At 39.2% G+C, this 19,752-nt stretch overlaps 1 protein-coding gene across 9 annotated transcripts in view; it reads right to left on the reverse strand.

Moving 5' to 3' along the window:
- Positions 1-19,752, reverse strand: part of supt20 (SPT20 homolog, SAGA complex component) — a 94,110-nt gene that overhangs the window by 48,216 nt on the left and 26,142 nt on the right. For all 9 annotated transcript variants that reach the window (XM_069891694.1, XM_069891695.1, XM_069891700.1 and 6 more), the window contains 7 exons: positions 15,277-15,416; positions 10,624-10,780; positions 10,476-10,532; positions 9,498-9,569; positions 6,654-6,820; positions 4,199-4,231; positions 3,991-4,108 (listed from right to left, as the gene is read on the reverse strand). In XM_069891694.1, the coding sequence (XP_069747795.1) occupies positions 3,991-4,108; positions 4,199-4,231; positions 6,654-6,820; positions 9,498-9,569; positions 10,476-10,532; positions 10,624-10,780; positions 15,277-15,416 (744 nt within the window). The remainder of the gene's footprint in view (positions 1-3,990; positions 4,109-4,198; positions 4,232-6,653; positions 6,821-9,497; positions 9,570-10,475; positions 10,533-10,623; positions 10,781-15,276; positions 15,417-19,752) is intronic.

Here is a 19,752-nt window from a genome sequence, read left to right on the forward strand (position 1 = left end):
GCATTTTGGGAAATTAAACCAAGGCAGGGTATACACAGTGAATGGCAGGCCCTGTTGAACAGAAACACCTCAGGTACAAGGACATAGTTCCCAAAAGGTAGCAAAAGAGGTAGACAGAGTAGTGATAAAAGAGTATGGCATACTGGCATTGAGTACAAAATTAGTATCGGATGCATGTAAGAGTAATGTGTGCAGGTTTGGTTACCACACTACATTAAAAATATGATTAAGCTAGAGAGGATGCAAAAAAGATTCAAGGATAATGCCTGGATAGGAGGGCTTGAGCTACAAAGAGAGACTGAATAGGCTGTGTCTGTTTTCCCCAGAGCGAATGAGGCTGAGTGATGACATGTCAAAGGTATATAAAATGACAAGAGGCATACTTAGGGTGGAGAGCCTGAGTCTGTTTCCACAGTTGGCCTGTATAAAACTAGGGGGCATAGGTTTTAGATAAGAAGAAGGAGGTTTAGAGGACCTGAGAGAGACATTTTTCCACGCAAAGAGTAGTCGGTGTCTGGAATGAGCTCCCAGAGGTGGTGCTGGAGGCAGGCACCAGCATTACACATTTAAGAGGCATCCTGACAAGCACCTGAATGAGTAGGGCATTGATGGAGGAGGAATGAATGTTGGCAAGAGATAACTCTGTAGGTAGGTATGATAAGTCAGCATAGAAGTGGGCCACATGGACTGTTTTAATGCTGTACAATTCTATGGCTCCATGAGAATTTGGAAAAATATGAGAGAAGAGAAACTAGATATGGAAAGAAAAAACAGAATGGAAGGTACTTGATGGGTTAGAGACATGTGATGATGGTGTTGGTAAAATTGTCTATATCATGTCTAAAGAGTAAGCAAATTAAGTCTTCAGAAAAGGTTAAAAATAAATGTGGGAAATGTGAATGCAAAATTTTAAGTGTACGGCTTTTTGAGCTCAAAATATTGAATCTTCTATATCAGAGAAACAAAACTTCAATGAAGACTTCTATTTTGAAAAACTTCTTCCTTCAATTGACAAAGGTGACCCTGAGCTTCTAGATTTTCTGTCATGTTAATTCTGAAGCCCATTCAATCCCCTCTTTCCTTGACCTCCTACACTTTTCCAACAAATATCAAGGAAACTACATCGTCTGACTTGGCACACTACACCTTCAGCACTCAATATCCTGTTCAGAGGAAATATCATTAACCTAAAACATTAACTCTGTTTCTCTCACCAGAGATGCTGTCTAACCAACAGAGTTTCTTGTACTTTTTGCTTTAATTAGTGGAACAATGCTGACTGAAGAAATATTGGTTTTTATATTATCCATAAGAACAGTATTTACATATGAACATGTTGAACAGTATCAGCCTTGTACATTATTTGGACTAAAAGAAATCTACATTCTCAGATTATAAGATGATAAGAAATTTGAAGAGGAATATCCCATCTTTGCTATTCAATAAGATCTTAGCTGCTCTAAAAGTGACCTCAGCTCCAAAAAGCCACCTTTTTCCTCAAAATCTTTAATTCCCCTACTGTGAACAAAAATGTCTAAATAAATTTAATGAGGCAGCTTCTACTGCTTTGTTGGTCAGAGAATTCCACAGATTCACTATTTTCTGTGAAAAGCAGTTCCTCTTCACTCTGTCCTAAATTTAATCCGAATCTTGAGGCTGTGTTCCTTAATTCTGGTCTCATCTACCAGCGGAAAACAACTTTGCTGGCCTCTTCTTATCGATCCATTTAATAATTTTAAGTTTCTGTAAGATCTCCTCTCTCATTCTTCTGAATTCCAGGTGACTCAATCTCTTCGCATAGGCTACCTACTCCCTATCTCTTGCATCAATCTAGTAAACCTTTCTCTACACTGACTGCAAAGCCAGTGCAGGTTTACCCCACTTTATAAAAGTAGAGTGTTCCTATGAAAACTTTTGTAAGCCGAAATAGTGTAAAGTGAGGACCCATTCACTACTATTGAAGGCTACTTTCGTAAAAGCAAAAACCCATTCAAATTTCTTTTGGGTAGCGAACACAGGTTTATTCATAAAAGCGAATATGTGTAAAACAAGTACAGGTACACGATCCTTTATCCGGAACCCTTGGGGGATAGTGTGTTCCGAATTTTGGATTTTTCCAGATTTCAGAAAGCCAGATTTAAGCCCACCCAAATTGTGCTGCCGTATCCATCCCCACCCCCTTCCAGTCACCCTGCCATCTCCCCCCCCACCTCCTTGCCCACCCGACTCACACTGCCAGTCCCTCACCTGCCCGACTCGCGCTGCCGGTCTTCCGCCCGCCCGACTCACGCTGCCGCATCTCTCCCCACTTGCCAGATTTTGGAGTTTTCTGGATTTTAGATGTCCAGATAAAGGATCGTGTACCTGTATTCATAAAACAGGGTATACCTGCATATCTTTTCTCAAGCAGGACCCCAAAAATGTACACTGTACTCCAGATTCAGCCTTGCTTGTACCATGTACAGTTGCAGCAGACACTCCTTTCAATCAATTTGAAATGAAAGTCAACATTCCATTCACTTTCTTGATAACCTGCTACACTTGATCCATGTACCAGCACTTCCAAAACTCTGCAGAACAGCATGATGCAATCTAAATAATGCTGATTACCATTTTCCTTCCAAAGTAGAATGCCTCACACTTACTAACATTTAACTCCTTCTACCAGTTTACCAATCCATATCTCTTTGCAAACTCTCCAAATCCACTGCACAATTTGATTTTCCACTCCAATGTATGATATCACCACACTTAGATATAATACATTTGATTCCCTCTTCTAAATCATTAACGTACGTCGTGAACAGTTGTGGGTCTAGCATCGACCCCGCCATACTCCAGTCACCATTGGTTGCCAATCAGAGAAATACCCATTTTTCCCAACTATTCCAGTGGTTAATCAATCCTCTATTTATGTTAAAACTTTATCACCAAATCCATGCATTCTCATCTTATTGAGAAGTCTTTTAGGCACAACTTAACAAATGCCTTCTGGAAATTCAAGTGTACAACATCCACTTGTTCCTCTTTTCACTGTACTCGTTATATCCTCAAAGAACTCCAGCAAATTTGTCAAACAAGACCTTGCCTTCCTGAAACCATGCTGTGCTGGCCTCATGGAGCCATTTCCATCCAGCTATCTTTGTTAATGATAGCTTCAAACATTTTCCCTTACAGGTGGTAAGTTAACTGGTCTCTTGTTACCTGCCTATTTCCTGCACTCTTATTAAAACAGCGGTGTGACGTTTACTACCAGGATCTACCCCAAGTTCTCAGAATTTTGATAAATGATCACAAATGCCTTTACTATAACTTCTGCTGTTTCTTTCAGTGTCTTCTTTGCCATTTTTCAATATTATTTCCTTCAATATCAGCTAATTTTATTGATCAAGTAATGATTTTAGTGCAGTAATTAACTCTGAAAGAGACACTTCCAAAATGAAATCACCTTTGAGTTCTTATTTTAAAATGGTAAAAGTATCTTGTTCTGGAATTTCCAACACTGCTATATTCATCAGTCCTATGAATATTGATCCTTTTTTTTAAATTTAATTACCCTTTTTTCCCTCTTGTGCAGCAATTTGATTTATATTTATTGTTTGATCGTGGATTTGATGTACCCTTGTAGCTGAATCAAATGAGAATTTCAGTGCATCCATTCATTGTAATTAGGTAAACAACAATCATGACGAGTGGCATCAGAACCTCGTACAAGGACTGATGTCTTTTTTTCATTCAGTGATGTTGTATGCTAGACAGCTTGAGGCTGGGGAGCTGACCACTTCAGATTCAATTACTTAAAACAATAAATTACATTCATCCTCTGAACTATAATTTTTGTCAAAAAATTAGAGCAATAACATCCACTTTCTATTTAAATGGGAGCTCATGTGCAATGAACTTAATATGATGACTAATAGGGAAATTAAAACAATTATTCTGAACACTCATGCAAACTTTTCCATGTAAAACATACCACTGTGTACCCACCTCAATTTCTTTCCCAGGAGACAAGTAGCTCTGACTCAATGAGCCAGCTGAATTATGGGAAATCTTCACTGGACACTTGGTATCCTGCTGCAAAACCTCAAAATACTGCTTTACAAACCTGCAGTTTAACAAGATGCATTTTAACACATTAAATCCTGCCATAAACTGTTAAGTACAGTAAGTGGAGAAGAAAGCCAATGCCACTCACCTGTCAGCTTCTGCTTTTGTACCTATAGGGAACCTGGTGTATAAAACAACATTTTACAGTTGAGATTCAGGGGATCAGAAGAGGTATTACAGATGTAAATGAATGACATGAACATACATAAAGTTCAACACACATGGTTATGCGGTTTAAAGCCTTGAAACAGCATTTGCAATTATCCAAAGCCAACATTTTAGTTCGGTATTGAGATGAAAACTTTCAAATACAATTAGAAGCTGACAGCCATATGTCAGATCATGTGAGCTTAAAAAGATCCCATAGATATCAAACAATAATTAAAGTTAGAATGGTAGTGAATATTCTTTCCTCAATTAACTGAGCAAAGAACAACTACCCCAATGTTTAATTATTTCATATGTGTGGGGCAAACTAGCTGCTTTCTGCAGGGGCGGGGGGGGTTACATTTCATGAGACAAATTGATTTTTTTCTTTCATACAAATTATATTTGCAAGTACAAACTACTAAGGCCATTTTTATATAACCAAATTAAGTTTAGATATGGTTGGAAATTTGTTGCAGCATTACAATTCTTAAAACCTTCCATTTTTATCAATTTTCTGGACAAAATATCACACTCATCCACAAGGAAATATTATAGATATTTTGAAAAAATTAAAATTTCTTTTAGTCTGTATCTATTGTTCACTGGACACTTGGTATCATAAATCTTCGTCCGCGAAGCCAAGCCAAAGAAAAAAAAAAGATTGTCAATATAAACGTAATGTGGCAAATTTTCATTGTAACAACTATTGGGACTAAACTTTCTAAAAACTAAACTCCACCAAGGAGGTTAAAAGGCCAATGTGGGAATACTCCAAAAAGCCCAAGGATTGGGAGTCTTTTAAAATTTGGCTAAGGATACCCATGACATTGATAAAGAAAGGGAAAACAGCTATTTTTTTCAAAGCAGATAATATATGTCAAGAATGATAATGTATTTGCAACTCAAGTCGGTGACGGAGGTATCGATAACCTCACTTGCTGCTCCTGACCTTTCAGTGAAAATGCAATTATTTGAGCAGAATTAGCGGAGGCAATGGAAGGGGGGGGGGGGGTGTGGAGGGGTGACAAATAAATGGGGGAAGGGGGAGAAAAATGTAAATACATAAGTGGGTAAGGATGAGATGGAAACAGTGGAACCCGAATGAGGTGAAGGGGGTTTACCCCAAATTAGAATAATCTAAAATTACTTAAACCCCCCTTACCCCATTTGGGTTCCACTGTTTCCATTTCTTTTCTACCAACTCCTATACTTACTTTCCCCCTCCCCAACTTTTGTTACCTCCTCCTTCCTAGCAGTCTTTCCCTCTACCCACCTCTTCACTTCGAGGTCCCTCCCCAGCTCCTTTCCCTTTTACATTTGTAATATTACCCCTTCCCCTTTAGTCTTCCCATAGACGCTGTCTGGCCTGCTGAGTTCTTTATTTGCTCAAGAAATATATATTTAATTTTCACTTGTAGATTATAGTCATCTCTGCTGAATAAAAAAAAGGAAACTCCACATATCCCATAGGCACACCCAAAGAACCTCACAAGTTCTTCAGAAACCTCCAGTCAGCAGATACATCATTTAAAATCCCTGTTATTTCTACAAGAGTAGTTCTGACAACAGATACATTCAAACGTAAAAGAATGGATTCAAGGATATAGATAGGCTGTAAGAGTCTTCTGGATGGAGTGACCAGAGGATGAAGGCATTGTTATTCAGTAGTAGGGTAGAGTGAATGATAAAAGCTGGGAAGAAATGATGGAAGTATGGTCTGACGAAGCACAGTTTATCCATACAAAGAAAGCTATTGTAAGGAGTACAATAAGAAAATTTATGAACACTTACAGGGGCAAATCGGGTCAAAGGCATCTGGTTCCATTCCTCAGGTATTAAAAAAAAATGCAGCATTTCCATTCCTTGTTTTATTGAAACAGCAATCAGGTAATCAAGAGCTCATTTTTATACTGAACTTTGATTTTACTAATGAATTTTGAAAAGCATTCAGAATGCTCAGGAAACACAAAACAAAACTTCTACTACTAGCAGAAATCCAGCATCAGATTAAAATTATTAAGACAAAAATGCAACGTCCCAACCATGCCTCTGTTCAATGTTGGCTTTGAAATGCAGAAAATGACAAAAATAGGGGTACTATCTTGGAAATGAAATATCTTAAAAGGTCACGAGGATATTCAATTTCAGTCATTTACGTACTGCAAATATTATTAACAAGTAACACCACAGAAAATGTATGTGATCTAATTTCATAGTATATTCGATGAAAAGTAAATTTGATAGACTACTTTCCATATCGTTCATTAACATAAACAATATACTTTGGGTTCACTGGTTTTGAATATTGAGCATAAAAAGGTTTACTTAAAAACATGGATTATGCATTCACACAACTTCCCATTTCAATTCTCCATTTATTCATTTTTACTTACGGGATATGAGGAACCAAATGTTTGTTCTCTTCCTCTGGTTTGGGGTCCTTCATCATTTGTATCTTACCATAAAATAGGGGGTCGTCTGGAGTCTGGTAAATTGTTAATTTGGATGCATGAACTTGATCTGTCCCTTCCCACTCAAAAATGTATTCAGCATTTGTTTCCTGAAAGAATGCAATAAATATATGCCAGCTTTTACTGAATTCGTTAAATAAAACAATAGATCTAAAATAAGATATAAATTCAAATATTACCAGTAAAACTGAAATTCTTACTTTTCTACAGGTACACGATCCTTTATCCGGACATCTAAAATCCGGAAAGCTCCAAAATTTGACAAATGGGGATTAGCGGCTGGGGGGGACTGCCGGGCGGCAGAGGGACCGGCGGTTGGGGGAGGCGGCCAAGGGACTGGTGGTCGGGGGAGAATGCCGGGCGGCTGAGGGAGTGGCGTCGGAGGCAGCCGAGGGACTGGCGGTCGGGGGATCGACGGTTGGGAGAGACATCCGGGCAGCCAAGGGGGTGGCGGTCAGGGGACACGGCCGAGGGACCGATAGTCGGGGGAGACATCCGGGCGGCCGTAGGACCGGCGGTTGGGGGAGGCGGCCAGGCGACTAGAAGGGGGTGGGGGTGGATACGGCAGCATAATTCGGGTGGGCTTTCCGCAATTTGGAAAAATCTGAAATTCGGAACACACTGTTCCCCAAGGGTTCCCGATAAAGCATCTTGTACCTGTACCAACAACCAACACAACAAAAGCCTGAATATTAAATATCTTCAGGTTTTGGTGGTGCCAAACTTAGTGTATTTTCTGGACTACTGAATATTATTCCTAATAACACCCCAGCTGTTGTTGCTGAACTGTAAAGATGCAGAACTGATCTCTCTCTCTCTCACAGAGAAAAGCCTGTTTGACTCCCTCTCCACTTGCAAAAAACCATATGACTCCCTTAGAACAGCAAGCAGCACTCTCAGACAACCTGCGGCTCCAAACCTACTCCTCTGAGTTCTTTCATCTGTTGCTTTTCAAAAGCAACATACATGTGTGTTTAGAATTAGAAGAGGATTAAGTTAGGTTAAGTAAGTTATTAGTAATAAGTTAGAGTTTGATCCTGTTTTCATGTTTAAAGATAATTAAAAGCAACTTTTGTATAAGTAACAATTTGTCTTTGTGAATTTCTGTTGCTGCTGGGTTTTGGGGTCCTCTGGGCTCATAACAAGTAGAACTGAGGCATCTAGGAATACAGATACACAATTCCCTGAAAGTAGCACCATGGGTTAATAGTGGCTGAAAGAGAGCTTTTGACACATTGATAAATCAAAGTAATAAATCAAGAGTATTGAATAAAGGACTAGGAATATTATGGTGAAGTTGCATAAGGCATTGGTAAGGCCAAATTTGGAGTATTGTGTACATTTTTGGTCACTAAATACAGCAAGGATATCAGTAAGACTGAAAGGGTGCAGAGGAGAGTTACAAGAATGTTGCCAGGACTTGAAGAACTGGGGAAAAGGATAAACAGGTTAGAAATGTATTACTTGACTGAGGGGAGATATGATAAGAGGTATACACAATTATGAATGGTATAGTTAAGTGTAAATGCAAGCAGGCTTTTTCCACTTGAGGATAGAAGCGAAAAAAAACTAGAGTTAAGGGTGACAGGGAAAAACTTTAAAGGGAATATTAGGGGGAACTTCATCACTCTAAGAGTGGTTAGAGTGTACAACGAAATGCGAGCTGAATTGGTAAATGCACGCTCAATTTTAACATTTAAGAAAAATTTCAACAGGTATATGAATGGGAAGAAGATGGACAGATATGGTCTGGGTGCAAGTCAATGGAACTAGACAAAAAAATAGTACGGCACAGATAAAAGGATCAAAAGGCCTGTATCCGTGCTGCAGTATTTTATAGTTCTACTCTTGAGAGCTTCTTTAATCTGTCCCTAATTTCTACACCTTTTGCAGTCTGAATACTATTAAGTTGCTATAAAAGCAAATCCATTTAATTTTGGAGTCATTTCTGTGTTCTAGCTTCCCTTCTGCGACCAACTATGACACTGTGGAACATGTATTGTTGCAGTTCTAAAACATCTTTATTTGAAAATTCATAACCCTTTGTCACTAATTCCTTCTTCCTACAAATGAATATTCCAGAACTCTAAAATATTCTATTGGAAGAGTACAAAAAAAAATCAAGACACACAAACATTTGGTAAGAATATACAAAGAACTCATTAAAGTGATGTACTTCAGTTCAGGTGTCCTAAGACACAACTGAATAATTTACTCGTGCAAATAAAAACACAAGAAAACATAATTACATTAGCAATCATCTATATAGACAAATCACACACTGGTAACTGCTACTCAATTTTAATAATGTTTATTGCCTTCAACTTTGTAATTTCATTTTCATAAAATGGAATAATTATATTTATTTTTAAATACATTATGATTTATTGATGATCCAAATCAGCCATTCGCAACCTTTTTTTTAAGCTTTGGCCCCCTTCACTGTGAAGCAATCAGGTTTAGTTAGTTTCTTTTATACTTCTCTCCTAAAATATACATAAAATATTTCATGATTTCATTCCAGGGCCCCCTCTTAAATGTGCTGTGGCTCCTTTGAGAATTGCTACTCTAAACCAGTTGACAAGATTTTGAAAATTTACTTTCAAAAAATCCAAATAGCTAAATTAGAAGCAAAGGTTTACAATGTTCTATATTCCCAATGAAATCAATTGCTACATTTTGAGCTGTAATTGGAAATAAGTTCTGGTAAGTGAAGTTGTCTCAAGGGATATCTGAACAAAATAGTTAAATAACTGCAGTACTTACATGGGGTGGCCAGACTACTGCTTGCAGGTCATCAGATCTGCTAATTTTTTCCACCTTTGCATACTTTTCCACCTACACAAGTGCCAAATATGAAACCAAAATTAACAAAAATACAGAAAGCTTTTCACATTATTACCTCTACACGATAAATGAGTCACTCTCCTTACACCACCCCCCAAAAATATAAAAATCTATCAATTAAAATTCACCAAAACATGTTCAAGGATGTAAAGGTATTTAAAGAGAAAAACCCCCAAGATTCGTTTATGATCATGTGTTTAAATATACAACTTAATTAACGTTTGTTTGCCAATCAGGCCCACAAAGAGGCGCCACTAGCCAACTGCCAGAAATGTAAATTGTTAATTACGTATCAACCTATTTCAGATCCAATGGACTATAATTTTTGAAATTTAAGGAGATAAAATAAAGTATGCCAAGAAAATTTAAGTATGGCAAAGTAGTCCCAAAGTAGGTACGAAAACATGGAAAAGAAAAAGTGTATTGTGAAAATCATAAAGAAACACACATACTGTATATCTATGAACAAAGCTGCTTCCTGCAGGACTGATTTTCACGGTTGACCGATATCTCTGGGTGAGATATCTTTCCATTTTTAGTGTTAATAACATGATTCAACAGTTTTAAAATCTCCAAAATGAATTAATTTGTATTTGCACAGATCTACTTTGCTGGGAAAGTTGATGGAAAAATGGTCTTTTTTTTGGTTTACTGAGTCTGACAGTAAATAATGTGGTAAATATTGCCTTTTATTTCCTTTGAATGATGTGAGGCCTGTTGAGTTTCTGTCAACACCAGCGCCTGCAAATTTTCTTGTTTAAGCTCATGAATTTACTCTTCATTCCCTCAAATTGCTGCTATCAACGACAATGCCATATAACCACTGGAGATGCAATGATTTCCAAGCGATTTTTGGGATATAATATTCTTGATATTCTAAAAGTAAGACAGGCTTACATCAATTTCAGATGGAGCTGTAAGCTGGCAAGGATTCTGCTTCCACAAATCAACGCACTGCCATGAGAGAACAGAAGAAATTGTTTGAGTCATATGCAGGTTGAATAGTTGAGAAGATTTATTGTTTGAAAAATTAAAGAAGACATACATTTCCAGCTCTTGAGATTTTAAGGTCAACAGGTAGCACAGGCTTTCTTTCCTTTCTCTTTTGTAAATAATCAAACAACTTTAGATGAGGTGATGGTGTGCATTGGGCTATCTCCTGTTGTTTATTTAATGCCGGCCGAGAATATCGCTTCATATTCCTATTGAAAACAGCCAAAGTTAGCTCTTGCAGAGACCCAATACCAACAAATAAATATGAAAACAAAACAGAACTGTAAATTCAAAACCTTTTTCACAAATATTTAGATGGAGCCATCTAAAGAAGTGGGACCTAGAAAGAATTTTGTACCCCCATTGTAAGTAATATGGTATTAGAAAAGTAGTAAAAACAGATGGCCTGCAGTTGGTCTTGCTTAAATTACTTCCTTTTGGTGAAACTTTGAATATGTGGAGTTCATCATCCTTGCCTCTTTTTTCCTAGCTGCAGGATATAGCTCAGTAGAAAGCTCAACTGTAAGAACTCAAAACTCTTTGGAATACCCAGCTATTATCTTCTGCTCAAGAATAGTAACAGGGACTTAGTCTCAACCATTGATATAGGAACATAGGAACATAGGAACATAGGAAGTAGGAACAGGAGTAGGCCAAAAATGGCCCATCGAGCCTGCTCCGCCATTCAATACGATCATGGCAATACGACATAGGAACATAGGAAGTAGGAACAGGAGTAGGCCAAAAATGGCCCATCGAGCCTGCTCCGCCATTCAATACAATCATGGCTGATCTAATTTATGACCTAACTCCACCTACCTGCCTTCTCCCCATATCCCCTAATTCCTCTATCATATAAAAATTTATCTAACCAAATTTTAAATATGTTTAATGAGGCAGCCTCAACCACTTCCCTGGTTAGAGAATTCCAAACATTCACTACTCTCTGGAAAAAACTATTTTTCCTCATCTCTGTCCTAAATCTACTCCCCCGAATCTTGAGACTGTGCCCTCTCGTTTTAGTTTCCCCGGCCAGCTCAAAAAACCTTCCTACATCTATCCTATCCATACCCTTCACAATCCTATGTGTTTCTATAAGATCTCCTCTCATTCTTCTGAACTCGACTGAATACAATCCTAGATGATTTAATCTTTCATAAGTCAACCCCTTCATCCCAGGGATCAACCGAGTAAACCTCCTCTGGACTGTCTCCAAAGCCAATATATCTTTCCTCAAATATGGAGACCAGAACTGGACACAGTACTCCAGGTACGGTCTCACCAGTACCTTATACAGTTGCAACATTACCTCCCTACTCCTGAATTCAATTCCTCTAGCGATGAAGGCCAACATTCCATTTGCCTTCTTAATAACCTGCTGCACCTGTAACCTAACTTTTTGTGATTCATGCACAAGCCCTCCCAAGTCCCTCTGCACAACAGCATGCTGTAGTTTTTCATCCTTTAAATGATATTCAGCTCTTTTATTTTTCTTGCCAAAGTGGATAACCTCACATTTACTAACATTGTACTCCATCTGCCAGACCTTTGCCCACTCATCCAGCTTAACTATATCCCTCTGCAGACTCTCCACATCCTCATTACAATTTGCTCTTCCACTCAATTTGGTGTCATCCGCAAACTTGGCTACACCACATTTTGTCCCCTCCTCCAAGTCATCAATGTAAATGATGAACAGTTATGGGCCTAACACCAACCCCTGCGGCACCCCACTTACCACTCTCTGCCAACCTGAAAAACTCCCATTTATCTCGACTCTCTGCCTCCTGTCAGACAACCAATTTTCAATCCAGGCCAATATACTTCCCCGGACTCCACTTTCCTGTAACTTACTGATAAGTCTCTTGTGCGGCACCTTATCAAATGCTTTCTGGAAATCCAAATATACATCATCAACCTGTTCCCCTCTATCCACCGCACCCATTATATCCTCAAAGAATCCTAACAAGTTTGTCAAACAAGATCTTCCCTTTCTAAAACCATGCTGCGTCTGCCTGATTGAACCCTTACGTTCCAAAAGTTTCACTATTTCATCTTTAATGATGGCTTCAAGCATTTTTCCAACTACAGACGTCAAGCTAATTGGCCGATAATTTCCAGTCTTCTGCCTACGTCCCTTCTTAAAAAGTGGCGTGACATTTGCTGTCTTCCAGTCTGCCGAGACCTTCCCAGAATCCAAGGAATTTTGGTATATGACCACCAATGCATCAACTATAACTTCTGCCATTTCCTTCAGAACCCTTGGATGCATATCATCAGGACCAGGTGATTTGTCTGGCTTTAGTCCCATTAGTTTCTCCATCACTACTTCCTTTGTAACAACTATTTTATCAAGGCCCTCCCCAACATTTGCATCTTTAACTCCGCACTTGTGCATGCTGGACGTGTCTTCCACCGTGAAGACTGACACAAAATATTTGTTTAATGCCTCGGCCATTTCCTCATTTTTTGCTACCAGTTTTCCTTTCTCATCCTCCAAGGGTCCCATGTTAACTCTGGCCACCCTCTTCCGTTTTATATATTTATAAAATTTTTTGCTTTCTGTTTTTATATTTTGGTCCAATTTACTTTCATAATCCTTTTTCCCATTTCTTATTACCCGCTTTGTAACCCCTTGTTGTCTCTTAAAGTTTTCCCAATCTTCCAGTTTCCCATTGCTCTTTGCAGCTTTGTACATCTGCGCCTTCAATTTTATACTCTCCTTTATTTCCTTTGTTAACCACGGTTGATTTTTCCCTCCCTTGCTGCCCTTTTCCCTGACCGGAATATATTTTTGTTGAGCATTACAAAATATTTCTTTGAAAATCTTCCACTGTTCCTCAACTGTTTCATCAATTAGCCTGTGCTCCCAGTCCACTCTGCCCAATTCCTCCCTCATCCTATGGTAGTCACCCCTGTTTAAACATAATATATTAGTTTTAGATCTAACTATTTCCCCTTCCATCTGAATGAGAAACTATGATCGCTATTTCCCAGATGGTCTCTGACTATTACATCATTTACTCTACCTCTCTCATTGCACAACACTAGATCCAGGAGAGCATTTTCTCTTGTTGGTTCCTTAACATGCTGCTCAAGAAAGTCATCACGGATGCATTCTATGAAGTCCTCTTCCAGACTCCCACGACCAACTTGATGTTCCCAATCTATGTGGAAGTTAAAGTCCCCCATGACTACTGCCGTATCATTATTACATGCCTCACTTATCTATTTATTTCCTGTGCCACTAAACTATTGTTATTTGGTGGGCGATAGATAACACCCACCAATAATTTTTTCCCTTTGTTATTCTTTATCTCTACCCAAATGGACTCAACATTATGCTCTTTAGATCTTATAACATCCTTCACTATTGCCTAGAGCTCATCTTTGATTAAGAGTGCAACTCCACCTCCCTTACCATCCTGTTTATCTCTTTGCACCACCTGATACCCTTGAAACTTTAATTCCCATTTAGGGTCACCTTGTAGCCATGTTTCCGTGATGGCTACCAAATCATAGGCATGGGTACTGATTTGCGCCTCAAGTTCACTAACCTTATTTCTAATATTGCGGGCATTCAGATAAAGTGCCCTTATGCTCTTTGTCCTTTTAATATCTAGTAACTTCTGAAACCTTTTCTTTTGATTTTTCTGCCCACTATTTTTCTTTGTAATTTTCTTAACACTATAATTGACCCGAAAACTCACTGCACCATCTGATTTTTTACTTTCTCCTCCCAACATTACTTTTCCTGGCCATTACTTTATCTTCCCTTCCCTTTTCCCTATCATTCTGGTTCCCATACCCCTGCCAAATTAGTTTAAACCTTGCCCCACTGCTGTACCAAACATACCTGCCAAAATGTTGACACCTTTTGGATTTAGGTGCAACCCGTCCTTGTAAAGATCATGCTTTCCCCAAAAGAGATCCCAATGATCCAAGAAGCCAAATCCTTGTCTTATACACCAGCCCCTCAGCCACACGTTCATTTTCCTTATCCTCACATTCTTTTCATCACTTGCATTTGGAACAGGTAGTAATCCTGAGATCACCACCCTAGCGTTCCTGTCTTTCAGCTTTTGTCCCAGGTCACTGTAATCCCTTTTCATTACCTCCTCCATTTTCTTGTCAATGTCGTTTGTACCCACATGTACCAAGACATCAGGCTGCTCTCCCTCTCCTCTCAGAATATTTTGGACCCGATTAGTGATATCTCGTACCCTTGCACCAGGGAGGCAGCACACCATGTGGGTATACTTATCTGGCTCACAGAACGTCCTGTCTGTACCCCTGACAATGGAGTCCCCAATAACTACGGCATTTCTCCTTTTCCTTCTTTTGCACCACTCTGCCAGGCTCATTGCCATTGACCTGGTGCCCGTGGCCATCTTCTGTCCAGTCATCTCCCTCAACAGATATTTCAGCCATAAAAACAATTCCTCTTCTGTGTCATTCCTCACTTCTTGCCATGATGCAAACACTCAACTTTACTGGATTTGTGCTACTGTGGCTGATTTAAAAAGCACATGTATTTATCTATTTTATACCCAAGAATAGAGGAGCAGTACATTAGTTTGCTCACAAATGGATCAGATTATTTTGAGTTTAAAGAATAATTCCAAGGCGTTAATTAGGGGAAAATGGAAGAATCTGGAACAACAATTAGATATCGAAACATAACATTATTCAAAATGTTACCCACCTTTTCATTGGTCTCGTATTCATCTTCTGTTTGTTGTAAAGAAGTTTATTGGTTGTGCATGTTACAGTGAAGGAAGGATCGAGACAAAGTGGCTCAGCTGTATGGAGCACCAACTGACTTTCAAGGACCAACTTGTCATCCTGCATCATAAAAAAGATCAACTTTATGAACAAAACTGCACAGTTTTAAACAAATAAATAATAGGGCAAACAGCATGTTGAAAAATCAAATAGGTATAGACCAAGTTTTAAAGAGTTCATATTTTTTCTGTCTTTTGAATAAACTATAGAGCCTTCAAAATTGTTCAGTAATTGTCTACCATTACAATAACAACTTTTGTTTGTACAGCAACTCAAAATGAAAAAAACATCCTAAGATGCTTTGCAGAAGCATTAACAAATTACAGCACAAGTCCACAAAAAGAAATGATCAGGGCAGCCAATAGCCTGGAAAGAGGTGAACATCTAGTGAATTCCTTAAAACAGGAAGGAACACAGGGAAAGATATGAAGGGAGGGAAGACCAAAACATGGAGTTAAGGTAGCTAAAGGTACCAATATGAAATTATTAAAATTAAATTGGAGGATTGCAAATATCTTAGATATGTGGTCTGAAGCTGAGTTCAGGTTAAATCTAATATCTAAAAGGTGTGTAGCCCTGCTCAGTAGCAAAGTTCCCAAATTGGAGAAGGGAGACAAAGCAAATGATTGCAGTGGAAAGCCAAGGCAATTATTTTGGTATGCATAATATGAAGCTAAAAGAAATTTCTGCTTAACCAAATTTGGATGCAAATGAAGCACTCTATCGATTGGGAAAGAGCGAAATAGTTGAAGGAAGTAGTGGAAAGATGAGTTTCAGTGAGGTATATCTGGAAAGTGACGCAGTGTCATTGGATGCTATTGCTGAAGACATGACAGGAGATGAGAAAAAGGAGGAGCCAAAGTTAGATCCTTAAGAGATACTGGAAAAACGGTGTAGAAAAAGGAAAAGAGGCCACTGAGAATAATTGTTTAATGCAGGTGGATAGATAAGTTAACCAGTCAAGTGCTGTAATGCCCAGCTTGATGATGGAGACATGCAAGAGAAGAATGGTCCACTCAAAAACAACAAATAGATTGAGACAAATGAGGCGGGGGGGGGGGGCGTGGCAAGATGGCGTAAGGAACAGACGTGCCTTCCAGTCCTCTCCTGACTCTTTGTTATTGTTTTGTCTATAAATGCCCATTAAAACTTTTTAAAAGTCTAGAAATAGTTAGAGGTGTTGAATTAGTTTCTAATGGTACAACTGCTGAAAATAAGTAAAAAAAACGGCAACAGATCGTTAAGAAACTGCATTTCCCGAGGTTATCTGAGCCTACCTGTTTACAAGAAGCCAGGACTCAGCGTGGAATGGATCCAGGAAGAGAGGTACAAGATTCGCCAACGGAGCTCCGCTCTTTATCGGTAGGGCTCTTTAAAGATGGCACCCGGCAGCCCTTGGAACAAAGGGCTAGCCAGGCGAGTGCGTGTGAATCAACGCCCGCTGTGAGCGCTGTCAGTGAATCTTTGACAGCTAGAGCAGCTGGGACGCTGCCAGCTGAAGACCCGACTCTGAAAAGACGTCTACCGATTGATGTAGCGGTGGCGCTGCGAAATGCACCACCAGTAATGAAGACTTCAACAGACATCGATGTAATGAAGGCATTTGATATAATATGGGTTAAGGATAACCCTGGCCATCAGCCTCTAGATACTGCTGAGGAGGTTGTGGCAGGGGTTTCCACACGCAGTTATACTGTAAGAAAAGCAGTTAAATCAAGGGAAGGAATAGAAGACCCTTTGGCTACACAGAAACAGCCTGTGCCTGAATCTATTCCAGTAGATATGCTTATTAAGAATCTTGAATCTAAGTTATCCTCCACAATAAAAGAAATAGGTAAGGCTTTAGTTCAAGTTAATACTAAGCTTAATACTTTGGTGGACATTAATACTCAACAGATGGTTGATTATGGAGCTTTTAAGCTTGAAACGAATGAAAGACTTGATGTTTGTGACCAAGGCATAGTCGAGGTACGACATCAAATACAAGATGTAAATAAAACAATTGAAACTTTACAAATTCAGAATAAAAATTTAGCGAAAAAGGTTGATTATTTGGAGAATCAATCTAGACGGAATAATATAAAAATCTTTGGTTTGCCAGAAGATATGGAAGGATCAGATCCAAGAAAATTTTTCACTGAATGGATTCCACAAGTGTTAGGACAAGGTAAGTTTCCGGAAGGCTTAATATTGGAATGTGCCCATAGAGCTTTGAGAAGAAAACCTTTTTCAGGACAAAATCCAAGACCTGTTCTGGTTCGTTGTTTAAATTATTATGATAGAGAGACAATTTTGCGTGTGGCTATAAGAAACGCACAACAAAGAGGATCTCCCTTGATGGTTCAGAACAATCGTGTTTTTTTAAATCCGGATTTGAGTCAAGAAGTTATGTTTCAACGACGTGAATTTAATCCTGTGAAAGAAGTGTTGTGGAAAAAAGGATATAAAGCAACATTTAGATACCCTGCAGTATTGAAGATTTTTCAAGATGGCTATCAACCAAAATTTTTTGATAATCCTAAGGAAGCTATGGACTTTGCTCAATTGTTGCCAATTACGCAATTTCAGGAAAGACGTAGTCCACCACGGTCTCCAAGGAGAGTGGAGACGCAAGATGGGAACCGAATTCCAAGAAGAAATGGAAACAATGGTGGTCGGAGTGATAAAGCTGATTAAAAATAAAAAATTCTGAGAAGATTTCAGATAATGATGATAGTTTAACGTGAAACGGGAGTTGGGAGAGGGAGCTGGGCGGGCATTATTTTCCAGAAGTCATCAGCTACGTGTGAGTTATCTCACACCCATTACCTTGTGGGAGTTACCGCATTGAGCGGTTGAGACAGGAGGAGGTGGTTGCAACCTCCTACCTGTTTTTTTTTTCATCAATTTTTGGATTAAGGAGTGAAGTTTTTTTAAATTATTATTTTAAATTTTTTTTTCCTCTTTTTGTAGTTTTAGGAGGGGATAAGGGGAGGGGGTGTTTTTCTTTTTTTTTCCTTTTTTTCTTTTCTTTTTTCGCTTCTTTTTCTTTGTGTTATTGTAAGTAATGTCGAAACTTAAGTTTGCCTCTTAATGTTCAGGGTTTAAATAATCCTATTAAGCGTAAGAAAGTACTTGCTTACTTAAAAAAATTAAAAGCTGATGTGGCTTTTTTTCAGGAAACTCATTTAACAGATAAGGAACATTTGAAACTTAAACGTGAATGGGTTGGACAAGTTTTCTATTCTTCATTTAATTCAAAGGCGAAAGGAGTGGCAATTCTGGTACATAAGAATTTACCATTTCAGTTACAGAATGAAGAGAAAAATGGAGGAAGATTATTAAAACTGAATTGTACAATTTTTAATGAGGCTTGGACTCTGCTTGATGTTTATGCTCCAAATGTTGAAGATACAGCTTTTATTGTAGATGTGTCTTTATTACTTGGACAAGCAAATTCTAATGTGATGATTGGGGGAGATTTAAATGTGGTATTGGAGCCTTTATTGGACAAGTATCCAAGAATAATTAAGAAATCTAAGATGGCAGTACAAGTGACTAATATGATGAAAGATTTGAATTTAGTTGATATCTCTTTTTTTCTTCTTTGGCTTGGCTTCGCGGACGAAGATTTATGGAGGGGGTAAAAAGTCCACGTCAGCTGCAGGCTCGTTTGTGGCTGACAAGTCCGATGCGGGACAGGCAGACACGATTGCAGCGGTTGCAAGGGAAAATTGGTTGGTTGGGGTTGGGTGTTGGGTTTTTCCTCCTTTGCCTTTTGTCAGTGAGGTGGGCTCTGCGGTCTTCTTCAAAGGAGGCTGCTGCCCGCCAAACTGTGAGGCGCCAAGATGCACGGTTTAAGGCGTTATCAGCCCATTGGCGGTGGTCAATGTGGCAGGCACCAAGAGATTTCTTTAGGCAGTCCTTGTACCTTTTCTTTGGTGCACCTCTGTCACGGTGGCCAGTGGAGAGCTCGCCATATAATACGATCTTGGGAAGGCGATGGTCCTCCATTCTGGAGACGTGACCCATCCAGCGCAGCTGGATCTTCAGCAGCGTGGACTCGATGCTGTCGACCTCTGCCATCTCGAGTACCTCGACGTTAGGGGTGTGAGCGCTCCAATGGATGTTGAGGATGGAGCGGAGACAACGCTGGTGGAAGCGTTCTAGGAGCCGTAGGTGGTGCCGGTAGAGGACCCATGATTCGGAGCCGAACAGGAGTGTGGGTATGACAACGGCTCTGTATACGCTTATCTTTGTGAGGTTTTTCAGTTGGTTGTTTTTCCAGACTCTTTTGTGTAGTCTTCCAAAGGCGCTATTTGCCTTGGCGAGTCTGTTGTCTATCTCATTGTCGATCCTTGCATCTGATGAAATGGTGCAGCCGAGATAGGTAAACTGGTTGACCGTTTTGAGTTTT

Source organism: Narcine bancroftii, chromosome 7, assembly GCF_036971445.1.
Source record: "Narcine bancroftii isolate sNarBan1 chromosome 7, sNarBan1.hap1, whole genome shotgun sequence".
Classification (NCBI taxonomy): domain Eukaryota; kingdom Metazoa; phylum Chordata; class Chondrichthyes; order Torpediniformes; family Narcinidae; genus Narcine; species Narcine bancroftii.